Here is an 18601-nt window from a genome sequence, read left to right on the forward strand (position 1 = left end):
ACTGTACCAAAAGAGGAGTATGGGGTTATGTAGGGAAATGGTTTAGTTCGCTCTTTTATATCTATAAAATTATATATATTTAAAGATTTGACTATTTAGTTAGATTATATTTAGTAAATACTGACATGTGGGTACTACTACTTACTACAGCTGTAGAATTGGATAGCCATTCCTTCCCCTTAATGGTCTAATCCTGGTCATCTTGGCTTTATGGGAAAAACGGTTCACAGACCAGTAAAACAAAATGATTTGGCACTGTGTTATCTGCTTCGTTTTTGTGGGTCTGACCCTCAAATCCTTACTGAGTCATATTAATTCTGCACATAGCCATAGTCCAGATTTCCGTGTAGTTTGTGGCATAGATGGATGTGTCAAAGAATATCGTGTTTACAACTCATTTTGGTATCATATTCATCGAACACACTCCGACCACCTTGGCAATGGACAATGCAGCGGATTGACTAGGACACAAAAAATCCGTAATACTTTGATATCTTTGTAAATAATCATATAAAATATTCATGGTCCGGAGTCTCCTTGGTCGTTTGTGTTTATTAATATTCATTGTTTCGGTTAGTTTCCTGGTTATTTGTTAATTACTTCCAGTGTTTAGGTGTTCTCTGTGCCTCCCTTGTCTTGAGTCTAGTGTCCCTGGTTTGATGTTCGTGTTTATTCCTGTTTTAATTTGATAGTCCCATGCCCTGCATCGGTGTATTCTGTTTTACTTCCTCCTGGTCTCTTCTCATCTGATTAGTGTCAGCTGTGTTTCGTGCCTGTCTGCCAATTCCTCGTTTCCCTGTGTGTGTGTATATTTAGTGTGTGCTTCCCTCTGTTCTTTGTTGGATTGTCTGCATTTTCTCCTGTGTGTCATCTGTGTTCCCTCCCTCAGGTTTTCATGTCTCGTGCTCCTTGTTCCAGGTTGTAATGATTGTTGCAACATTTTCCATTTTTCCTGTGTTCTTTAGTTTAGCTTTCCCAGTTTAGGTTTTTGAGGATTTTTAAGGCTTTTAAACTACAGTTAAGCTGCCAAATATCAATCAGCATTAAATTAATATCAATTTATTAAACTCAGCCAGAAAACATACATATTTTAGAGTAAATTATCAAATGCAGAATATAATTATTTAGAAATTAACATGGTAACTTGTTATTAATGTCCTTATCCTCAACTAGTCAATTAATCAACTAATCTCAATTGCAGTTCTAGGAGGGAACCCTCATCAGCAGTGAACAGAAATCTGAGTAACATGTGAGCATACAGGACTGATTCAGTGGTGGAAAACCAGCCAACAAGCCAGCCAACAATGGATACAGCTGTAGACACCAGATTGCATTTAGGATGAGATGCAGTGACTGAGCAAAACACAATACAGCATGATCCAGACAGTGTGTGCCCAGGATATAAGGGTACTTTTGACAGTAATATGACATTGTACTCTGGCTTCGATGATGGCGCCCATACCTCGCAAAGGCCCCTTGTTCCATCCCAACAATGATACCTCAATTCCAAACATTGCAGCAGCTTGTCCAAGCGAGTTCGCAGATGGCGTAGCATCATACCAATCTATGGTAAGTCTATCACTACTGAACAATAACAACTTCTTTTGATAAAACATTTTACCAGTTTATTACACTCCCATATTTATTTCTCTTTTCTGAAGGATGACTCCTGCCACGATGTTCTTACCAGACAAGCAACAGCTCTTGTATTGACTGCAAGAGAGAAACATCATCTTTCACAGGTTTGTGCTCATACAAAATTAGAATGATTATTTTAACATTTATGTTTGGTTTTTTTTTTCTCATCATCTATTATTGACACTTTTCCCTAAACTGTAACAGCCTTTAATTCATTCTGATTATCCTAATAGTAACTATGGAAAACTGAGCATCACTTTTCTTTTCCCCCCATTTTCCAGTTTACCTAAGGCAGTCGTAGTCTCCAGCCATCCATCCATTCGCTTCTGCCTATCCTTTTTAGGGTCGCTCCCGTCCTGAGCCTCCCTCTGCCACCTAACTCTTAGTCTCAGTTTAAAAAGGGAAATTGTAATCTTAATTAAACTAAAACTTTGAGTTTTGCAAGAAATCCGAGATGGAATTTTAAAAAGTGAGGGGAAAAAATAGATAAGAAACAGTCAAATAATTCTATGCAGTTTTTTGGTTGCAGAGCTACGTATGTTATTAGTCCTTATAGTATAAGTGGTCTATTCGCTAAAAATAAATCTCTTTTAATAGCAAACAACTGAGATGTTGTTTGTTCTTTCTGTTTTTCAGAGTTGTGTGAATGATGTCGTTGCAGCATTACAACAGTATCAGGCATCGTTGGTCAATAATCTGAGAAGTCAGGTACAAAAGGTTTTCCAGCAGCATCAAGGAAGTGGACTTGAAAAAGATGTTTTGGCAGTGTTCGACCAGATTGATGATCCATTTGCCTCTGTTTCAACAACATACAGGCAGGATGGTGTGATAAAGAGAAATTTCAATTTTGTGGAGTCCGAGGAGGTTTCTGTTGGGTATACTGCTGGCATGTTAAAAAAGGGAAAAAAAGATTCCTCACTACTGTGCCCAGATGTTTTCATTATGTTCCCCTTGTCAGAAGTTTGGAACAGTTATTGTCCCACCCAAGAGTTTTGGCATTGATAGATGAGCAGAAGAATTAAAGAAATTAGTATTTATATGATATCATAGATGGAGAACTCACCCTTTATTTTCTGCACATCCCTCTGCCTTACAGATAATCTTTTACTCAGATGAAATTGAAATTTGTAACCCACTTGGGTCTCATGCTTCCAAAAAATATGTTGTTAATGTTTCTATTATACTTTGGGAAACATTAATCCTAAATATCGATGATCAAAACTAGCTGCCATTCGTCTAGTTGCCATTGCAAAGAAGAGTGCGCTTTCTGAATGCGGTGTAGATGGAAGGCTGCATGAGGACTTAGTAAAGCTACTATATAATAGAGTTAAAATTCAAACTGGAAATGGTGAACGTGAAATATTTGGAGCATTAGTTTCATTATGTGGAGACACTTTGGCGCAACATGAGCTTTGCGGGTTTAAAGAGGGTGTTGGGTTTGCTCATAGCAGGCAGTGTGAATGTTCATTTGACGACATGCAAATTTATTTTGATGAGGACAACTTTGAGGAACGAGCATTTGAACGGCATGTCCGGCAATGTAGTGAAATTGAGAAGGCCAATACAGAATATCTCAGAAGCAGCTTAAAAACAGCATATGAAATAAACAGAAGAAGCAAACTTATTAATTTCCCAGCATTCAACTTGATCCAACAAACACCCCAAGACATAATGCATGTAATTTTTAAAGGGATTGAAAATCCACATTGAACAGCACTTGAAGCACATGAAAACCCTTTTCCCTGATAACAACATGACACCAAAACAAGATTATTTGATTGACACACCAAGCCAAATTAAACGTTTGGAACCAATGGTCCGTCATATGTGCATGAGATTTGAATCGAAACAGTGCTTTTTCAAACAATGGGCGTCAAAAATAAATTTTAAAAATGTTGGCAAGGCTTTAATAAACCATGTATGAATGTTGTCAGAATATGGATAGTTTTGATCACCCCATTTTTTCCAATGAATGCATCTTAGGACCAACCTCAGAAGTAAACAACATGTCATACTTAAAAGAAAAAATGAGGGACTTACTTTGAAATAAAGAAGTAAACCATGCAGTGAGTGTTAAATGGCTTAATCTAAATGGTAACAAATACATAAGGGATAGGTCAATGATTGTTTGTACTGTTGGTTCTAGTGGTTTACCTATATTTGGGCTTGTGAGAAATATCTATGTGATTAATTCATCATTGTACTGTTTTGAATTCCAGCAGCACAATACCATTTGTTATGACAGAGACTACATGTCATATAAGATAGAGATTCCGAACATGGCACAAGCAACAGAACTGATATCTGCTGATAATTTTATAGATTTCACTCCATATTACAGTTTCACACACAAAGATATGGCAACCTGTAAGGTTTCAGGTTGAAGCCACTTTACTCTCTCAAAGAAACACCGAATCTGAGTTCCCTGTTAGTCTAGACTCTTTTTTTTTAACCTGTACTATTAGTAACAAAGGAAGTAGCCACTGGTTTAACACACTCAGAGAATGAACAACTGGTTAGTAATTGTTATTTTATTTTGTTTAAAGAGTCACACGTGCTGCCTTTAAAAATAAGTCAGGGCACAGTATATGTGGAATTATATGGTCCTAGGAACTTAAGACCACAATAATAATAATAATAATAATAATAATAATAATAATAATACTGATAATAATAATAGTTATTGTTATTTTATTGCTCCTTTTCCTAACATCATTAGCACTGATTACAACCTTAATGCCAAAGCCATGTAGAAACTGTTATCCTGAGGTACAATCATTTTGAATTTGTGTTGTGAGCAATGAAATAAGGTAAATTGTTCACAAAACGTCCCTGGTTTAAATATTGAATGGAAGTAATTTGTATCCATGGACATAAACAAAGTCATGGACTTGCTTTTAAAAGGGAGTAAATATAAATGACTAATTGGACAAATGCCCAAATCATCATAGTTTATTCTTTCTGGTTTTCCTTTTTAAGCAACTCTTTTAAAAATAAATTAATATGAATTTTATTTAAGATTCAGTATGGTAATCTGACAAATGATGTCATTTATATGAACAGCATCTGATTGGACAACTACATAATGTGGCTGTTATGCTAATTAATAGGGATTGACTAAAACGGAGGTGTACACATTTCCCCAGTACTGAAGAAGCCTTTATGTAAATGCCTCATGCTACAGTGATATTCACCATTTAAAAGGTATGGAATAAAATAGAATGTCTTCATTTTTATAGAGCTGTTTGGTACACTTGTATTTGTTCAAAAACAATTATTGAAAATTATGATGAAATATAACTGATAGGAACCCAGAAACATGGCACCAGACATCCCTGTCAACCGCACTGATGCTAATGACTTACACCCTTGTTATAAAATAGATAAGGGCTCCTACATAGTAAAAAGCAACCCTTCCACACTCTGTGTCTTATTGCACATTTTTCTGGGATCATTGTCTGTTGTAACTGTGTGTGGAAATCTTCTGGTAATAATCTCCATCATTTATTTCAAACAGCTCCACACTCCCACTAACTCTCTGGTCCTCTCCCTGGCTGTGGCTGACCTACTTGTTGGAGTTTTAGTTTTTCCTCTGAGCATGAGATTCACTGTTAGTGTGTGCCTGTTTTATCAAGATTTATTCTGCAAAGTACGAGACAGCTTTGATGTGACCTTGAGCACTGCTTCCATTTTGAATTTGTGTTGTATTTCCATTGACAGATACTATGCTGTGTGTCAGCCTCTGACATACAGAAGTAAGATTAATATTCATGTTGTTGTGATCATGATCCTGGTAAGCTGGAGTGTTTCTTTTTTAGTTGCTGTTGGCTTTCTTAATGCAGGATTAAACCATGAAAAATGCAAAGAAGACTGTATTTCTGAACTTCTACTTGCAAACATTTTGGGACCTGTGCTCTCATTTTATCTCCCTGTGATTATAATGCTCTGTATCTACCTGAAGATTTTCCTTGTTGCGCAGAGACATGGTCGCAGCATCCAGAATATAACAAAATGTGGTGCCACTGTAAGTAAGATGGAGAAGAAGGCCACTAAAACTCTGGCAACTGTTATGGGAGTTTTTCTGATATGTTGGCTGCCTTTCTTTCTTTGCTTTAGTTTTCAGCTATTGAAACAAGTGTCAGTGCCACTTCCAGTGTATGAAACACTTAATTGGCTGGCACTGTGTAATTCAATGCTAAATCCCTTTATTTATGCTTTCTTTTACAGCTGGTTCCGGTCAGCTTTCAGAATGATAATTTCTGGAAAAATATTCCATGGTAATTTAGCAAACACAAAACTGTTTTGATTTATTTTGAGTGTGGATTGCTGAAATGCTCATGTAATTTCTCAAGTCCTAATGTATATAATTAAGCTAGCTGGATTTTGCAGAATGTAAATTTATTTTGGCAAACTTCTGATAATAGGCTATAGAATTAAAAACAACATTAAAATGCAGCCTTGTTGTGAGCAGTGCTTATTTGTGATTCATTTTAATATTTGTCACATATATCATGACAAAAGAGTTCATTAAAAGAAAAAAATTGTACAAATATAAATATATATTCCTATTTCTACTTGTTCCAACTTCTCCTCATATGTTTTATAGTTCTTGAAATGCACATAGATTATTTTTTAGGACATTAATAATTGCATTTATAGCAGAAATACATCTGTGTAGTCATTTAGTGGATAAAATTGAAGATATATAAAAAAGGTCTTCTTTCCATAGAAGGAATGAAACAATTCTCGAAGATTTCTTAACCTGAGACTTGTTTTCAAATGTTAAAAATGCAATTACTTTTTTTCCAAGGAATGAATCATCTTTCTTATCAATGAAGTGTGATAAGTAAGACAACAAATTAAAAAGATTAGTCTGATCTGCCTCCAGTTCAATTCAGTTTCATTTAAATAGGGCCTTTTATAGCACAAGAATCACCTACAGGGGCTTTAAACAGTAAGGTAGAGACCCCAAAACAACACAATATTATATTAAAGCTGCAAGCAGCGTTACGAGGGCCCTCGCACCCCGGCGCGTCGAGCCACGCCCAACTCCTAAAACCAGCACGTCCGATCTGATGTCACATTGATGGAATTCATGCATTTAACCACCAGCTAACATTTCATCCCATTCAATCATGATTGTAGTTGTCCTACTAGGTGGCGCTCTAACCATTACTGACAAATGGCATAACAAACATTTCCGAGCTCGAGTCTCATCACATCTGCGACCTTTGGGAGAGATTAAACATTGTGTTTTTGAGTGACAGCAGATTACTGCTTTTTGGCGAGTGATTGAAACTCCACGTGCCGCCATGACCACCCCATTTCCCTGAACATAAAAAGCTTCGCAATTTAACATAACAAAGGTCTTTAGATTCCACATACTGGAGATTGGGTCAATATGATGAAATCCCTTGGAGGAGTTCGTCAAAGTATGAGGCCTGAAAGGAGGGGAAAATGTGGCCAAAATTACACATTCATTTTAAAATGGCTGACTTCCTGTTGGATTTGGGATATTGCTCCAAGAGACTTTTTTGTAAATCATGACATCTCCTATAAGCTTACCAGGTTTCACACTCATACATAAAACACGGAGCAGGGGCTGTTGTTTTGAAATATTGTAGGGGGCGCTGTGGAGCCATTTTGCGCTATTCAAGGAAAATGATCACATAACAAAGCCTTCATCACATTGGAGGTGTGGGCCAATTTTCAAGACATTTTAAACTTTCCAAGCCCCTCAAAAGGCACTTCATCTCTCATGGTGTACCGCATTGCCACCAGGGTGCGCCGTTCAGTTTAAAGTCACAATTTTCACACTGAAGAATCATGAGGGACTCATGTTAATATTCACCGCTTTTGAGGTGGCCATGATGAACCTGTGAAAATCAGTACAACAAAGTGAAAGACATGATATTCCCTGTTTCCACTAGGTGGCGCTCTGCGTATTCCTGACAATGGGCACATCAATCTGTTCAGGGCAGGTATGACATCATGCCTGTAAAGTCTCGTACTGATCAGACTGAATTTCATTGAGTTATACTAATTTGTTTCTTCATGGCGAGACATCAATATTCGCCATGCTGCTGGGGTCACACCCTATCGCGAAAAGTCACAGTTTTCACTGTAACCCAAGACCAACTCCTTAAGGCTTTCCTGGAGAAATTTGAGGCTTCAGATGTCACCCATCACTATACTGTACCCCAAAGTGTAAAACAAGACATTTCCTGTTCCCACTAGGTGGCGCTCTCCCTGATGTCAAATATGGCAGTTGGAATATGTTCAGGGCTGGAGCCTTATCATATGTGTGCTCTTTGGTCCACATCGGACCATGTATGAGGGAATGAGAGACAATAAGATTTTCATGGCGAGTCATCGAAATTTGCCATGGCGCCACGGCCTCACAGTATCGCGAAAACTCAAAAGCTCCGCAATTTAACATCGCCCAGGTGTGTAGTTGACACTGACCAAATATGAAGCTTATACGACCAAATCCCAAGGAGGAGTTCGAAAAAGTTCGAGGCATGGAAATGGCAAAAGTAGGGTCAAAATGTCACATTCACATTGAAATGGTGGACTTCCTGTTGGGTTTAGGACATGGCCATAACAGACTTTTTTGTGCGTCTCCGAACGTTAGATATGTGTTCCGAGTTTCATACATGTAGGTCATACCCACATCGGGGGCTCGCGTTTTTCATTTTTCTAGGTGGCGCTACAGAGCCAATTTTCCCTTGATATTTCTGAGGACATTAAAATACGTAAATTTTCACCAGACCTGATGCGTGTGCAAAAATTCATGAGTTTTTGAGCATGTTTAGGCCCTCAAAAGGCCGATTAATTTGCCGTAATAATAATAATAATAATAATAATAATAATAATAATAATAATAATAATAATAAATAATAATTATAATAATAAGAAACGGAGCAGATACAATAGGGCCTTCGCACTCTCGGTGCTCGGGCCCTAATTAAAGCTGCAAGCAGCGTTATGAGGGCCCTCGCACCCCTAGCGCATCGAGCCACGCCTTACACCTAAAACCAGCACGTCCGATCTGATGTCACATTGATGGAATTCATGCATTTAACCACCAGCTAACATTTCATCTCATTCAATCATCATTATAGTCTTCCCACTAGGTGGCGCTCTAACCATTACTGACAAATGGCATAACAAACATTTCCGAGCTCGAGTCCCATCATGCCTGCGACCTTTGGGAGAGATTGGACATTGTGTTTTTGACTGACAGTAGATGACTGCTTTTTGGCGAGTGATTGAAACTCCACGTACCGCCATGACCACCCCGTTTACCTGAACGTAAAAAGCTTCACAATTTACTTTACAAAGGTCTTTAGATTCCACACACAGGAGATCGTGTCATACTGATGAAATCTCTTGGAGGAGTTCGTCAAAGAAAGGTGCCTGAAAAGAGGGGAAAATGTCGCCAAAATTACACATTAATTTCAAAATGGCTGACTTCCTGTTGGATTTGGGATATTGCTCCAAGAGACTTTTTTGTACATCTTGATATCTCCCATAAGCTTACCAGGTTTCAGACTCATACATAAAACACGGAGCAGGGGCTGTTGTTTTGAAATTTTTTAGGGGGCGCTGTGGAGCCATTGTGCCCTATTCAATGAAAATGATCACAAAACAAGATAGACGTATTCACATTGGAGGGGTACGCCAAATTTGAAGACTTTTCAAACTTTCCAAGCCCCTCAAAAGCCACTTCAATGGTCATGGTGAACAGCGTTGCCACCAGGGTGCGCCGTTCAGTTTAAAGTCACAATTTTCTCACTGAAGCATCACGAGGGACGGATGGTGATATTCACCGCTTTTCAGGTGGCCATGATGAACCTGTGAAAATCAGTACAACAAAATGTAAGCCATGACATTTCCTGTTGCCACTAGGTGGCGCTCTACGTATTCCTGACAATGGGCACATCAATCTGTTCAGGGCGGGTCTGACATCATACCTTTAAAGTCTGTTATGGATCAGATTGGATTTCATTGAGTTATACTAATTTGTTTCTTCATGGCGAGACATCAAAGTTCGCCATGCTGCTGGGGTCACACCCTTTCGCGAAAACTCACAGTTTTCACTGTAACCCAAGACCAACTCCTTAAGGCTTTCCTGGAGAAATTTGAGGCTTCAAATGTCACCCATCACTATACTGTACACCAAAGTGTAAAACATGACATTTCCTTTTCCCACTAGGTGGCGCTCTCACTGGTGTCAAATATGGCAGTTGAAATATGTTCAGAGGTGGAGCCTTATCATATGTGTGCTCTTTGGTCCAGGTCGGACCACGTATGACAGAATGAGAGGCAATAAGATTTTCATGGCGAGTCATCGAAATTTGCCATGGCGCCACGGCCTCACAGTATCGCGAAAACTCAAAAGCTCCGCAATTTAACATCGCCCAGGTGTGTAGTTGAAACTGACCAAATATGAAGCTTATACGACCAAATCCCAAGGAGGAGTTCGAAAAAGTTCGAGGCATGGAAATGGCAAAATTAGAGCCAAAATGTCATATTCACGTCCAAATGGTGGACTTCCTGTTGGGTTTAGGACATGGCCATAATAGACTTTTTTGTGCGTCTCCTAACGTTAGATATGTGTTCCGAGTTTCATGCATGTAGGTCATTCCCACACCGGGGGCTCGCATTTTTCATTTTTCTAGGTGGCGCTACTGAGCCAATTTTCCCTTGACATTTCTGAGGACATTAAAATACGTAAGTTTTCACCAGACCGGACGCGTGTGCAAAATTTCATGAGTTTTTGAGCATGTTTAGGCCCTCAAAAGGCCGATTCATTTGCCGTAATAATAATAATAATAATAATAATAATAATAATTAAAGCTGCAAGCAGCGTTATGAGGGCCCTCGCACCCCCGGCGCATCGAGCCACGCCCAACACCTACAACCAGCACGTCCAATGTGATGTCACATTGATGGAATTCATGCATTTAACCACCAGCTAAAATTTCATCTCATTCAATCATCATTATAGTCGTCCCACTAGGTGGCGCTCTAACCATTACTGTCAAAAGGCATAACAAACATTTCCGAGGTTGAGTCTCATCACGCCTAAGACCTTTGGGAGAGATAAGATGTTGTGTTTTTGAGTGACAGCAGATTACTGCTTTTTGGCGAGTGATTGAAACTCCACGTACCGCCATGACCACCCCGTTTACCTGAACGTAAAAAGCTTCGCAATTTAACATCACAAAGGTCTTTAGATTCCACACACAGGAGATCGTGTCATACTGATGAAATCCCTTGGAGGAGTTCGTCAAAGAAAGGTGCCTGAAAAGAGGGGAAAATGTCGCCAAAATTACACATTAATTTCAAAATGGCTGACTTCCTGTTGGATTTGGGATATTGCTCCAAGAGACTTTTTTGTACATCTTGATATCTCCCATAAGCTTACCAGGTTTCAGACTCATACATAAAACACGGAGCAGGGGCTGTTGTTTTGAAATTTTTTAGGGGGCGCTGTGGAGCCATTGTGCCCTATTCAATGAAAATGATCACAAAACAAGATAGACATATTCACATTGGAGGGGTACGCCAAATTTGAAGACTTTTCAAACTTTCCAAGCCCCTCAAAAGCCACTTCAATGGTCATGGTGAACAGCGTTACCACCAGGGTGCGCCGTTCAGTTTAAAGTCACAATTTTCTCACTGAAGCATCACAAGGGACTGATGGTGATATTCACCGCTTTTCAGGTGGCCATGATGAACCTGTGAAAATCAGTACAACAAAATGTAAGCCATGACATTTCCTGTTGCCACTAGGTGGCGCTCTACGTATTCCTGACAATGGGCACATCAATCTGTTCAGGGCGGGTCTGACATCATACCTTTAAAGTCTGTTATGGATCAGATTGGATTTCATTGAGTTATACTAATTTGTTTCTTCATGGCGAGACATCAAAGTTCGCCATGCTGCTGGGGTCACACCCTTTCGCGAAAACTCACAGTTTTCACTGTAACCCAAGACCAACTCCTTAAGGCTTTCCTGGAGAAATTTGAGGCTTCAAATGTCACCCATCACTATACTGTACACCAAAGTGTAAAACATGACATTTCCTTTTCCCACTAGGTGGCGCTCTCCCTGGTGTCAAATATGGCAGTTGAAATATGTTCAGAGGTGGAGCCTTATCATATGTGTGCTCTTTGGTCCAGGTCGGACCATGTATGACAGAATGAGAGGCAATAAGATTTTCATGGCGAGTCATCGAAATTTGCCATGGCGCCACGGCCTCACAGTATCGCGAAAACTCAAAAGCTCCGCAATTTAACATGGCCCAGGTGGGTAGTTGAAACTGACCAAAGATGAAGCTTATACGACAGAATCCCAAGGAGGAGTTCGAAAAAGTTCGAGGCATGGAAATGGCAAAATTAGACCCAAAATGTCACCTTCACTTCCAAATGGCGGACTTCCTGTTGGGTTTAGGACATGGCCATTATAGACTTTTTTGTGCGTCTCCGAACGTTAGATATGTGTGCCAACTTTCATACATGCAAGTCATACCCATCTCGGGGGCTCGCGTTTTTCATTTTTCTAGGTGGCGCTACTGAGCCAATTTTCCCTGGACATGTCTACGGACATTAAAATACGTAAATTTTCACCAGGCCTGACGCGTGTGCAAAATTTCATGAGTTTTTGAGCATGTTTAGGCCCTCAAAAGGCCAATTCATTTGCCGTAATAATAATAATAATAATAACAATAATAATAATAATTAAAGCTGCAAGCAGCGATACGAGGGCCCTCGCACCCCATCGTGTCGAGCCACGCCCAACACCTAAAACCAGTGCGTCAGATCTGATGTCACATTGATGGAATTCATGCATTTAACCACCAGCTAACATTTCATCTCATTCAACCATTATTGTAGTCGTCCCACTAGGTGGCGCTCTAACTATTACTGACAAATGGCATAACAAACATTTCCGAGCTCGAGTCTCATCACGCCTGTGACCTTTGGGAGAGATTGAACATTGTGTTTTTGAGTGACAGCAGATTACTGCTTTTTGGCGAGTGATTGAAACTCCACCTGCCGCCATGACCACCCCGTTTCCCTGAACGTAAAAAGCTTCGCAATTTAACATCACAAAGGTCTTTAGATAACACGTGCTTGAGATCGGGTCAATCTGATGAAATTCCTTAGAGGAGTTCGTCAAAGTATGAGGCCTGAAAAGAGGGGAAAATGTTGCCAAAATTACACATTAATTTTAAAATGGCTGACTTCCTGTTGGATTTGGGATATTGCTCCAAGAGACTTTTTTGTACATCTTGACATCTCCTATAAGCTTACCAGGTTTCAGACTCATACATAAAACACAGATCAGGGGCTGTTGTTTTGAAATTTTTTAGGGGGCGCTGTGGAGCCATTTTGCGCTATTCAATGAAAATGGTAAAATAACAAGAAAGGGTTCATCACATTGGAGGTGTGTGCCAAATTTCAAGACTTCTTAAACTTTCCAAGCCCCTCAAAAGCCACTTCATTTTTCATGGTGAACCGCTTTGCCACCAGGGTGCGCCGTTCAGTTTAAAGTCACAATTTTCTCGCTGAAGCATCAAGAGGGGCTGATGGTGATATTCACCGCTTTTGAAGTGGCCACGATGAGCCTGTGAAAATCAGTACAACAAAGTGAAAGACATGACATTTCCTGTTGCCACTAGGTGGCGCTCTACGTAGTCCTGACAATGGGCACATCAATCTGTTCAGGGTGGGTCTGACATCATCCTTGTAATGTCTGGTTCTGATCAGACTGGATTTCATTGAGTTATACTAATTTGTTTCTTCATGGCGAGACATCAAAGTTCGCCATGCTGCTGGGGTCACACCCTTTCGCAAAAAGTCACAGTTTTCACCATAACCCAAGACCAACTCCTTAAGGCTTTCTAGGAGAAATTTGAGGCTGCAAATCTCACCCATCACAATACTGTACCCCAAAGTGTAAAACATGACATTTCCTGTTCCCACTAGGTGGCGCTCTCCTTGGTGTCAAATATGGCAGTTGAAATATGTTCAGGGATGGAGCCTTATCATATGTGTGCTCTTTGGTCCAGATCAGACAATGTATGACAGAATGAGAGGCAATAAGATTTTCATGGCGAGTCATCGAAATTCGCCGTGGCGCCACGGCCTCACTGTATCGTGAAAACTCAAAAGCTCCGCAATTTAACATGGCCCAGGTGTGTAGTTGACACTGACCAAAGATGAAGCTTATACAACCAAATCCCAAGGAGGAGTTCGCAAAAGTTCGAGGCATGGAAATGGCAAAATTAGGGTCAAAATGTCACGTTCACTTCCAAATGGCGGACTTCCTGTTGGGTTTAGGACACGGCCATAATAGACTTTTTTGTGCGTCTCCTGACCTTAGATATGTGTGCCAACTTTCATACATGCAAGTCATACCCATCTCGGGGGCTCGCGTTTTTCATTTTTCTAGGTGGCGCTACTGAGCCAATTTTCCCTGGACATGTCTACGGACATTGAAATACGTAAATTTTCACCAGGCCTGACGCGTGTGCAAAATTTCATGAGTTTTTGAGCATGTTTAGGCCCTCAAAAGGCCGATTCATTTGCCGTAATAATAATAATAATAATAATAATAATAAGAAGCGGAGCAGATACAATAGGGCCTTCGCACTTTTGTGCTCGGGCCCTAATAATAATAATAATAATAATAATAAGAAGAAGAAGAAGAAGAAGAAAAAACGGAGCAGATACAATAGGGCCTTCGCACTTTTGTGCTCGGGCCCTAATAAGAAACGGAGCAGATACAATAGGGCCTTCGCACTTTTGTGCTCGGGCCCTAATTAAAGCTGCAAGCAGCGATACGAGGGCCCTCGCACCCCAGCACGTCGAGTTAAGCCCAAGACCTAAAACCAGTGCATCCGATCTGATGTCACATTGATGGAATTCATGCATTTAACCACCAGCTAACATTTCATCTAATTCAACCACTATTATAGTCATCCCACTAGGTGGCGCTCTAACCATTACTGACAAATGGCATAACAAACATTTCTGAGCTCGAGTCTCATCACGCCTGTGACCTTTGGGAGAATTGGACATTGTGTTTTTGAGTGACAGCAGATTACTGCTTTTTGGCGAGTGATTGAAACGCCACGTGCCGCCATAACCACCCTGTTTCCCAGAATGTAAAAAGCTTCGCAATTTAACATCACAAAGGTCTTTAGATTCCACACACAGGAGATCGCGGCAATATGATGAAATCCCTTGGAGGAGTTCGTCAAAGAACCGTGCCTGAAAAGAGGGGAAAATGTCGCCAAAATTACACATTCATTTTAAAATGGCTGACTTCCTGTTGGATTTGGGATATTGCTCCAAGAGACTTGTTTGTACATCTTGATATCTTACATAAGCTGGCCAGATTTCAGACTCATAGATAAAACACAGAGCAGGGGCTGATGTTTTGAAATTTTGTAGGGGGCACTGTGGAGCCATTTTGCGCTATTCAAGGAAAGTGATCAGATAAGAACAAAACCTTCATCACATTGAAGGTGTGCGCCAAATTTCAAGACAATTTAAACTTTCCAAGCCCCTCAAAAGCCACTTCATTGTTCATGGTGAACCGCGTTGCCACCAGGGTGCGCCGTTCAATTTAAAGTCACAATTTTCTCACTGGAGCATCATGAAGGATGGATGGTGATATTCACCGCTTTTGAGGTGACCACGATGAACCCGTGAAAATCAGTGCAACAAAGTGAAAGACATGACATTTCCTGTTGCCACTAGGTGGCGCTCTTCGTATCCCTGACAATGGGCACATCAATCTGTTCAGGTTGGGTCTGACATCATCCCTGTAAAGTCTGGTACTGATCAGATTGGATTTCATTGACTTACACTAATTTGTTTCTTCATGGCGAGACATCAATGTTCGCCATGCTGCTGGGGTCACACCCTTTCGCGAAAACTCACAGTTTTCACTGTAACCCAAGACCAACTCCTTAAGGCTTTCCTGGAGAAATTTGAGGCTTCAAATGTCACCCATAACAATACTGTACACCAAAGTGTGAAACATGACATTTCCTGTTCCCACTAGGTGGCGCTGTCCCTGGTGTCAAATATGGCAGTTGAAATATGTTCAGGGGTGGAGCCTTATCATATGTGTGCTCTTTGGTCCACGTCGGACCATGTATGACAGAATGAGAGACAACAAGATTTTCATGGCGAGTCATCGAAATTCGCCGTGGCGCCACGGCCTCACCGTATTGCGAAATCTCAAAAGCTCCGCAATTTAACATGGCCCAGGTGTGTAGTTAAAACTGACCAAAGATGAAGCTTATACGACCAAATTCCAAGGAGGAGTTCGAAAAAGTTCGAGGCATGGAAATGGCAAAATTAGAGCCAAAATTTCACATTCACCTCTAAATGGCGGACTTCCTGTTGGGTTTGCGTCAATGGTCCCACTGATTTTTTTGTTCGTCTTGGCATGATACACATGTGTGTAAAATTTCATACATGTAGCTCAAACGATGTGTTTGCAGGGCTGCATTTAACAAGGCATAGGTGGCGCTACAGAGCCATTTCCTAGTGCTCATACGTAAAACCATTGAAATACAAAATTTTTCACCAGACCTGGCATGTGTGCAAAATTTCATGAGTTTTCGAGCATGTTAAAGCCCTCAAAAAGGCCCTTGTTTTGCCTGAATAATAATAATAATAATTAAAGCTGCAAGCAGCGATATGAGGGCCCTCGCACCCCCGGCGCGTCGAGCCACGCCCAACTCCTACAACCAGCACGTCCGATCTGATGTCACATCGATGGAATTTATGCATTTAACCACCAGCTAACATTTCATCTCATTCAATCATGATTATAGTCGTCCCACTAGGTGGCGCTCTAACCATTACTGACAAACATACATACACAACAAACATTTCCAAGCTCGAGTCTCATCACGCCTGCGACCTTTAGGAGAGATTGGACATTGTGTCCTTGAGTGATAGCAGATTACTGCTTTTTGGCGAGTGATTGAAACGCCACGTGCCGCCATGACCACCCCGTTTCCCTGAACGTAAAAAGCTTCGCAATTTAACATCACAAAGGTCTTTAGATTACACGCACTGGAGATTGGTTCAATATGATGAAATCCCTTGGAGGAGTTCGTCAAAGTATGAGGCCTGAAAGGAGGTGAAAATGTCGCCAAAATTATACATTAATTTTAAAATGGCTGACTTCCTGTTGGATTTGGGATATTGCTCCAAGAGACTTTTTTGTACATCTTGATATCTCCTATAAGCTTACCAGGTTTCAGACTCATACATAAAACACAGAGCAGGGGCTGATGTTTTGAAATTTTGTAGGGGGCGCTGTGGAGCCATTTTGCGCTATTCAATGAAGATGGTTAAATAACAAGAAAGCGCTCATCACATTGGAGGTGTGCGCCAAATTTCAAGACATTTTAAACTTTCCAAGCCCCTCAAAAGCCACTTCATTATTCATGGTGAACCGCGTTGCCACCAGGGTGCGCCGTTCAGTTTAAAGTCACAATTTTCACACTGAAGCATCATGAGGGACTGATGGTGATTTTCACCGCTTTTGAAGTGGCCACAATGAACCTGTGAAAATCAGTGCAACAAAATATAAGACATGACATTTCCTGTTGCCACTAGGTGGCGCTCTTCGTATTCCTGACAATGGGCACATCAATCTGTTCAGGGCAGGTATGACATCATGCCTGTAAAGTCTGGTTCTGATCAGACTGGATTTCATTGAGTTACACTAATTTGTTTCTGCATGGCGAGACATCAATGTTCGCCATGCTGCTGGGGTCACACCCTTTCGCGAAAACTCAGTTTTCACTGTAACCCAAGACCAACTCCTTAAGGCTTTCCTGGAAAAATTTGAGGCTGCAGATGTCACCCATCACAATACTGTACACCAAAGTGTAAAACATGACATTTCCTGTTCCCACTAGGTGGCGCTGTCCCTGGTGTCAAATATGACAGTTGAAATATGTTCAGGGGTGGAGCCTTATCATATGTGTGCTCTTTGGTCTACGTCGGACCATGTATGAGGGAATGAGAGACAATAAGATTTTCATGGCGAGTCATCGAAATTCGCCGTGGCGCCACGGCCTCACAGTATCGCGAAAACTCAAAAGCTCCGCAATTTAACATGGCCCAGGTGTGTAGTTGAAACTGACCAAATATGAAGCTTATACGACCAAATCCCAAGGAGGAGTTCGAAAAAGTTCGAGGCATGGAAATGGCAAAATTAGAGCCAAAATGTCACCTTCACTTCCAAATGGAGGACTTCCTGTTGGGTTTAGGACATGGCCATAACAGACATTTTTGTGCGTCTCCTTACGTTAGATATGTGTTCCGAGTTTCATACATGTAGGTCATACCCACACCGGGGGCTCGCGTTTTTCATTTTTCTAGGTGGCGCTACTGAGCCAATTTTCCCTTGATATTTCTGAGGACATTAAAATACGTAAATTTTCACCAGACCGGACGCGTGTGCAAAATTTCATGAGTTTTTGAGCATGTTTAGGCCCTCAAAAGGCCGATTCATTTGCCGTAATAATAATAATAATAATAATAATAATAATAATTAAAGCTGCAAGCAGCGATATGAGGGCCCTCGCACCCCAGATCGTCGAGCCACGCCCAAAACCTAAAACCAGCGCTTCCGATCTGATGTCACATTGATGGAATTCATGCATTTAACCACCAGCTAACATTTCATCTCATTCAATCATGATTATAGTCGTCCCACTAGGTTGCGCTCTAATCATTACTGACAAATGGCATAACAAACATTTCCGAGCTTGATTCTCATCATAACTGCAACTTTTTGGAAAGATTGGACATTGTGTTTTTGAGTGACAACAGATTACTGCTTTTTGGCGAGTGATTGGAACTCCACGTACCACCATGACCACCCCGTTTCCCTGAACGTAAAAAGCTTCAC

General features: G+C 40.7%; 1 protein-coding gene across 1 annotated transcript; it reads left to right on the forward strand.

Moving 5' to 3' along the window:
* Positions 1–4957: 4957 nt before the first annotated feature.
* On the forward strand, positions 4958–5944 carry LOC134643612 (trace amine-associated receptor 1-like). Its single transcript, XM_063496074.1, has one exon. It carries the CDS (start codon positions 4958–4960, stop codon positions 5942–5944), a length of 987 nt encoding a protein of 328 aa, XP_063352144.1.
* Positions 5945–18601: the final 12657 nt, after the last annotated feature.

This window comes from Pelmatolapia mariae, linkage group LG15 (genome assembly GCF_036321145.2).
Source record: "Pelmatolapia mariae isolate MD_Pm_ZW linkage group LG15, Pm_UMD_F_2, whole genome shotgun sequence".
Taxonomy (NCBI): Eukaryota; Metazoa; Chordata; class Actinopteri; order Cichliformes; family Cichlidae; genus Pelmatolapia; species Pelmatolapia mariae.

Coding starts and splice junctions, on each gene's coding strand:
- LOC134643612 (XM_063496074.1), top strand. CDS start 4,958: ATGGCACCAGACATCCCTGTCAACCGCACTGATGCTAATGACTTACAC.